We start from the raw sequence: 7793 nt of genomic DNA, 5'->3' as shown, positions 1-7793 counted from the left end.
CTGCTTCGCTGGGCTCGGCTGCTGCCCGCGGCGGGCGCCCGGTAAGCAGGGGCGGCTGGAGGGGCACCGCAGCGCCCGCCCCGGGCGACGGGGCAGCTGCGGGGCGGATGGCGGCCGCCCCGCCGGGGGGTGTGGGGCTGCCGGGGGGACGGTGCAGGGCCCGGAGAAGCACGCTGTGAACGGCGGGGTCGAGCCGGGCCTGCGGGAGCTGGCGGTGTCCCGTGCGCCTTCCGTGCTTCGTGGTAGTGAGGCGACGGTCCTCGAAGCCCGTGTTAGTTACTGCCTTTGCTTTCTGCTTCCCCTTGCAGATCTCGGGACTCTCCCCAGCGGTACTGGTGCGTGGAGGTGGGGGGAGAGTAGGGGTTCATGGTGAACCTTAAAGACTGCCTAAGGGCAGTACATGAAGGGGTTAAACTTCACCCGCTGTGCCTTTCACTTGGTCTCTCTGATACACTCATGACTTTCCCAGCTTTCGTGGTTGGTTGTCCCAGTTCTGTGACAAGGCTGCCACTCCTTCTCACTGAAAAGCTAGTAAATGTTTAACTGAGAGTGTAGGTAAAGCTGCAGCTTTGCTGCTTGGGGCCCTCAAGAGACTGCAGAGATGGGGACTTGTGGTACAGTATAATGAGGCCCTTCCTGTGTTAGAGAAGCCCAGATCCTTCTGGCATCATGGGGAACGCTGAATTACCTTGAGCTTCCAAGCGGTGTCTTGCAGAATTTCATAGTCTGGGGTAATGGGCTGCTGTGAAATGTCCTTCTGTGGCCCTCCAGGGCTGAATGGGCAGTGCTGCAGCTGTGTGTGCTGCTGCTAGTTAAATGAGATCCTGGCTCTTCCTTTGTCAGCAAGGAAAACCGCAGCTGCCCCTGGAATCAGCACGTGTCCTGCTATTGTGGCCCAGGTTTGTGGGCTGTGGAATGAGCCTTGTGCTCTGCAGTTCTGTCATGGTGTGTTTTATAATAGTATGTTATATAATAGAGCCCTAAGGATTTCTTCATGCAAAGCCTCTGGATCAGCTGGGCAAAGGTATAAGCTGCTGTTTATCAAAGCTAAATGTCCTACCTATATCCGAGTTGCTGAAACAAGACTGCCTAGAGGGAAGACTGGCACAGGTAGGAAATGGCATTCAGCTGATGTCTTTGCGATGAAAATACGGTTGCTTTTCCTCAGCTTGGTATTGTCAATGCTTTTGGGAAGATTACTAGGAGCTGATGTAAAAGTTTTTGATTGTCAGAAGCCTGGGAAAATGAGTTCAACTGTATTTTTAACTTTTAAAAGTAGACTATCTTTAGATTCTATTATTGTATTTTATCTATTTTTAGATTCTGTTCATGCACTATTTGATTTTAGTCAGGCTACTGTTACTGTTAATGATACTGTGCTTGATTGAGAATGCCGTGGCCTTGATGTTCAGGTGAGTTCCCCATTGAATGTAGGTGAATAATGACCAGTCAAGAACTTGGCAGTTCTTCTGGGCTTTGTCATCATCTTGAAACCTTCAGGAGCTTTGAGTCAGTATTCTCCTCTCTTACCGAATACTATGAGATAAAGAGGAGTCTGGTATGCTGTTCTGTAGGGTGGCATTCTCGGACACTTTTCCTGCAACCAGGGTGTCTAGAAGATTGAACGTTTAGAGTGAGTTACTGCAAGTAACTCAGCTTTTAAAGCAACTTTAGAGCTGTGCTTTAGGAAACTTGCTAAATGTTAGGATACTTCTGATCTACTACAAATGCTAATGGTGTTGCTCTTGAAGGTTGGTTCACAGAGACAATTTTCTTAATGCATTTTTGTGTTGGACACCTAGTGAGAGTTCTTCTTTCAACCATGGGTGGAAAACTTTCACTGTTCTGGAAAACACCTGACCAAAAGGAGAGTGAAGGCAAACTGATTTTACCCAGGCAACTTGATGGTGAAGACAAAATCGCCAATTATGCTAGTATCAATGACTCTGCTACATCTCGTGCGCCCTGTGTGGGCATTGCACGTCAAAGCTATGTCAACTGTCCAACATGTCAGGGAACAGGAAGGATCCCCAGGGGTAGGTGATTCTTCTGTGTATTGTGTCAGTGCTTTTTGAGCCTTCTGAGGTTGATACATGTCTCTTTGCCTAAAGACCTTGGTTGAACCAGTTGGTCTTTATTGTATCCAGTCTAGGAATGTCCTGTCTTGGTATCTCCAGCTCACTTGTGACTTGTGTGGGCTGCCTCTATTGGGGGAGGATGGGGTGGGAAGGCAGGTAGTGCTGTTTCTAGATAATTACTCAAAGCCTACCCTGGAGCCCCTGGGGAGTTGCTTCTGCACAGAGATGGGAATGCTCAAACTGAAATCTTAGTTGCATCACGCTTGCCTTCTAATTGGACAGCATCACCTGTGAAGTGAGCGCAAATGGACACTAGGCTGCTGTGCAATGTCCTGCAATGCAATTTGCTTTATTTACTTGCGTGCTTGGTGTGGTTTCTGATCTGCTGACACCTCTTTCAGAGCAAGAGAAGCAGCTGGTGGCTCTTATACCATATGGTGACCAGAGGCTGAAGCCTAGACGAACGTAAGACCTATTAAATTTTCCCCTTTTCTCATCTTCTGAATGTTTCTTCTGGGTATGAAGGAAAGACTGAGTACTTCAGGTGTTTTGCTTTTTGTGCTCTGACTGCAGTAAGTTAGTGTTTACTGTGTCTTTTCAGCAACAGCAGATGTTGGACAGTCTTCTGTGTGCAGTTGTTGGGGATGTCCAGCAATTTGTACTGTAATGCACCATGTCAGTGCATGGGACTCTACCCTGCTTCTGCTGGGATTCAGTAGCTGGCAAATAGTTCTGCACAAACCCATCCCGGTTTTCTGGCACCCAAGCTTTTATTGTCCTCTTCCTTTTGAGCTGGAGCAGAACTGCAAGTGCTTGCAGCTGACAAACCAAAAGAATGATTGTGGCCCTGGTGCTGTTTTGCAGGAAACTCTATGTATGTCTTGCTGTGACAATCTGCCTGCTGACAACATCTCTCAGTATTTTCTTCCTGTTTCCTCACTCCATTACTGTGCTGCCTGCAGGGCTGAATGCCTCCTCCATTGGCTTTAATGCCACCACCAGCAGTATATACCTCAACGTGACGGTAAGTGCTCAGCTCACAGTCGAAGAGTGGATCTGAAGGGCTCCCTCCTTATCTCCTGTGCCACTCCATGTGCAGGCTGACTAACTGATCACTGTCTGAAGTTAGTCTTACCATTCCCACCATCTCAGTCCACTCTCTGGCTGCTTGGAATCAATGTCCAGAGTGTGTTACAGCATCAGAGGTGTGGCTGGCCTGGCTCACACAAGCAAGTCACACAAAGTGGCCGAAGGGGCTGTGTAGAAGAAGCACTGTGATTAATTCTGGGAATCCTGTTTCTTTTGCATCCTTGAGCTGCTTGGTTGTCCTCCTTTGACTGTCATGGTGACATTGCAGCGTACATGCCTTTGTGGCCAGGCTGGATGTACGTCTGAGGATTTGAAAGGGACGATGTGGTCCAGTGTTGCTGTAAGGTGATAGCAGGAATATATTTAAAGTAGCTTTGCAACAGTAACATATGGCCCTGCTGCAAGGTGATTTGGGTTGTTGTTTTTTTGTTTCTTTACCTAGAACGTGCTGAACATAACTAATAACAACTTCTACCTGGTCACTGTTGTGCAGCTAGACATAGAGGTTCTGCACCAGTCCCTGGTAGTAGGGAAGACCACCATAAAAACCCTGCTGAATATGAGCCCTTTGCAGAGCAGCCAGGTGAGCTCTGCTGTTTCTTGCATTTTCTTCTAAACTAATCTGGATGTCCTGGACAGAGATGTGCTTATTGTATACTTGATCCACTCCTTTGGTATCTGTCTGACAAATACTTAAAGCTCTTCCACATGCAGCTTCCCACATTCCACTTCAGGAAGGGGTGTTGTAAGAATTTACAAGTTGCTGAGTTTGAAGCTAATGCATTCCTGGGCAAGGAACATCTGTCTGCTCTTCGGGTAGATGGCAAGCTTAAAAACAGGTTAAACAAAACCCTGGTGGGAACAGTTTGAGCACAACCTATCCATTCTTGGTGTAAAGGTCAGGTGTGTGGCCTAGATGACCTTTTTAAGGCCTTTTTAAATCTAATTTCTGATTCTATTTTCTTACCTACTGTTAAAAACAATTGTTATGTTAGATCTTGAAATTCAGGTTCAGACACCTAATGAGAGTCCAGTTCTCCCTACTTCAGCTCTCTGAATTGTATAAAAACATAACTGTAGTTCTTGTGTACTTCCTGCTTTCCTCTTCTGTTCACATTTGCAGATCTATTATATGGTGGCCAGCAGGATATTGGATGACAACACCTAGTGAGTAATTCTTGAAGATTTCTTCCCTTGATTAGTAAGTAACATAAATGCTTATAGGCTTTTCATGAGTAGATTTTTGTGCTGGTCCCGTCTGTAGAGCGAACCTTGAGTGAGTGTGTCCTTTTCAGTTTAATGTGTGGAGCTGATCTGGATACAAGTCTGGCACATCCATTTTAAACTCATTTCTTTTTCTATTTATTAGTATTTTCTGCTTAGTGTTGGCTCAACAATGTTGTTTTCCATACATTCTGATGAGTAAGTGATGATATCAATTTGATATCTACGTTGTCAACTTTAAATGCTCCATTTGTGAGCTGCTAAAGGTACCTTGTACAAACTGCATTTCTCTGCAAGTGACCAGCAAATTATGAAGTTCATAGCAACCAAAGCTTCTGTGCAGATAGGGTGGTGCATTGCATATTTATGAGGCCCATGCTTACTAGATCCACAGCTACAGACTTACAGCAGCAAAAACATGTTTTACTGGTGTAGATGCTGCTGTGCTTCAATAACTTTGCCTACGTAGCTGTTGTCTGAATATCGCAAAGGCAGACCTTTTTGGAGAAGCAGAGAAGCAATGGAATAATTGAGGACAGGAGGCACATGGTGCAGGCAGCTCCTGTGAAATTAACTCTCTCTTTTCTCTTGTAGTAACATTTGCACCTGGACAAAAGTCAAAGTTCACAATGTTCTGCTGCATATACAGTAAGTGATGCCTGGTTCAGAGCTATAACTAACATCCATGTCACCTACCCTGTTTCTCAGCTCACTTAAAGAAGGTCTACAGTCACTGTTCTTCAAGATCAGGACTGCCTGCAGTGTGAATGTGCTGTTACCCAGATAAGTGTGCTGAGGTGTGAGGAGGAGATAATTCTCCAAAGCCATTGCTGCCCTGAGAAGTCCCCTGGGTTCAGGCTTACTGGCAGCTCAAGCTGTCACTGTTGCTTACAGCAAGCTGGCCTGGCAAATTTCCTTCTGGAATACTGATTGCAGCTGTTGGGAAGTAATTCTTTGGTCCAGAGCTAGAAGTACTGACTGGTTTGATTATGCCTGACTGCCTTGTGGTGTTGGGGGCAGACTGATTCAGCCTGTACTCTGTGCAGATGTGTGGATGATTGTCTCCAAGCGTTCTGACAGCAGATGCTGAGAGCAAGGCAGGACAAAGCAGGCTCTTCTGCAGATTCTGTTGCCTGAGGCAGCTCCTGTTCAGGGAATGGACCAGAGGACCATGCTCAGCTTGACTGTGTTTTAGACCACGACAGGCCCTGCTGGGAAAGCAAATGCAGGTTGGCTGTTCCATCCAGGGAGGAAGGAGCACAACTGCAGTTTTACAATACAGATCCTGCTGGAACAGGTTGCTACGGTTCTGGTCTGAGTTATTGGTAAACCCAGTGTGTGAGATGGGGAAGCTCTTATGAGGTAAAGCAGTGCTAGAATGCTTCCATGCAGCCATGAAAGAAGAGTGGTCTTCATTAGCTGAGTTTAAGCCACTTTGGAAAACACTACAGCAGAAATTGTCTCCTGGTGTAGCCTGTGTGCACCAGAGGGATCTCCCTGCACATCTGAAAGATGCTTTCCCTCTTCAACATGTGAAATTGAGCTTGAGGGTATCCTGACTGTTGTGTTCTGGGGCTATGTAATAGGGACAAAACAGGATGGCAGTGGGAGCTCACCATGGAACCTTTACATAATGAGAAGTCTCATCTGGGACAATCGTAAGTGCATTCTGGTCTGCTTTTGCCTTGCAGGGGTACCCTGACCTGCACGTACCTGTGTCATTCAGAGCAGCTGGCTTTTGAAGACTACCAGTACGTGGACTGCCGGGGGAATGCCACGCTACCTCACCCATTGTACCGCCGCCTGCCATGACAGGGCCAGGTTGGCAGAGCTTTTGGGTGCAGCATATTCCACCACAAAGGCAAGTCATAGGCAGACAAACTTCTGGGGCTTCTTCTCAATCCATGCCTTAAACAGGAGGCTCAGAGTGTCCTGGATAAGACTTCTAACTCTCATGCAAAGATGGTAAAATACTGGGCCCTATGAATGTGGACCCTGCTGCCCTCAGATAGCAGCTTTCTTTTTTCAGTGCCTTATAATGGCTGATGCTTCAGCAGAGTGACCAGTGCATCGGGTGTCTCTGTGTGGCTAATGAGAGTGGGCCACACTCCTGGGTTTCCCTGCTACTTTGGAGGCAGCGCCCTGTTAGTTAGACTAACTCTAGTTGTTTCCTCCTTGCATAATTTTGCACTTGTGTCCTGAATTTAAGTATTTCATACCTTGAAAAAGAAGGACTGTGATGAGACTTTTTGTCTGGATTTACATCTACAAATGCAATGTCTAATGACACTTGCACAACCTGCACAACAGGAGCAAGAAACAGGACTGTTGTCTCTGTATCTCTGAGTCTTAGAAAAACTGCATGTCATGCCAGAACACCTTGTGAGAGTGGCTCTTGGGTGACTGGTGTTTTAAGCTGTCCAGTATAGCAGGTGAGAATATGCATTTTTGTATATATGTATTTTTAAAACAAGCTTATCCACCACTAGCTTGTTCCTTAATGGCATCCATTTCAGTGAGAGGAAAAAGCATTTTGTATCATGAACCAAAAAGATAGGTGCTTTCCAGCCAGTGGTGTGTAGTGGCCAGCACATGCTGTTTGTTGTATTGTTTTCTTGTATGCTTTGGCATTTAATGCTTTCAACTTGAACAAGCATGAGAGAGTTTCTCTCTGACTGGAAAAGCTTAGTTTGCACAAACATCAGGAAACAGCTGTTTTTGGGGTGTGGTGTTTTGGGCTTTTTTGGTCTAAAGCTGCAGAACTACCCAACAGACTTTACAGGAGGAACAGCCCTGGCAGCCTTCTCTCCTCCCAGAGCTGGCAGTTGTATACCCCAAATGATGCAGGGGTTAAACATTATTCCTTAGGTTCTAGTTTAGAGGCTGCCTGATGCATTCTAGATGGTAAAATAGGAGCCTGGAAGTTATTGAACTAAAATTTTTACTCAGCAGTTCAGCATATTCCTGCATCTGTCCCACTGAAGGATAGAATCAAAGTGTCAGAATAGTTTAAGACTACTGAAGAAAGTCTCTGATCCTGTCTTCAAAATTCGCTTCCTTAAACCAGCACCTCTTACAGAGCTGTTGCGGAGTGTTGCTCCTCACTATATCGTCCCTTGAGATCACACTGAAATGGTAACTAGTCAGCTTCCTCTCTGAAGCAGGCATGAAGAAGCTCCATGCCTCATTCTCAAATCCTCCCTGCTCGTCACATCTTTACAGCACTTTTTGTATTTCCCATATTGTTGATTCTGCTACACACTTCCTTCCCCTGGTGCTTGGTTTCCAGCTGTGCTTCTATACTGCTGTTACCCCTTGTACCATTATCATCTGTTCACCAATAAAGGGCCTTGTGCAACCAGAGATGGATGACTTCTCTGTGCCGTGGCTCTTCCCCCTTGT

The 7793-nt window shown here is 46.2% G+C and overlaps 1 protein-coding gene across 1 annotated transcript; it reads left to right on the top strand.

Moving 5' to 3' along the window:
• The first annotated feature begins 1806 nt into the window (after positions 1-1806).
• On the top strand, positions 1807-6273 carry TMEM106A (transmembrane protein 106A). The gene is made up of 7 exons (XM_009815078.2): positions 1807-2036; positions 2480-2543; positions 2943-3102; positions 3610-3750; positions 4291-4334; positions 4986-5039; positions 6083-6273. Exons 1-7 carry the CDS (start codon positions 1823-1825, stop codon positions 6201-6203), a joined length of 798 nt encoding a protein of 265 aa, XP_009813380.1. The 5' UTR covers positions 1807-1822; the 3' UTR covers positions 6204-6273.
• Positions 6274-7793: the final 1520 nt, after the last annotated feature.

This window comes from Gavia stellata, chromosome 28 (assembly GCF_030936135.1).
Source record: "Gavia stellata isolate bGavSte3 chromosome 28, bGavSte3.hap2, whole genome shotgun sequence".
Lineage (NCBI taxonomy): Eukaryota > Metazoa > Chordata > Aves > Gaviiformes > Gaviidae > Gavia > Gavia stellata.
This window is presented reverse-complemented; position numbering and strand designations above follow the sequence as displayed.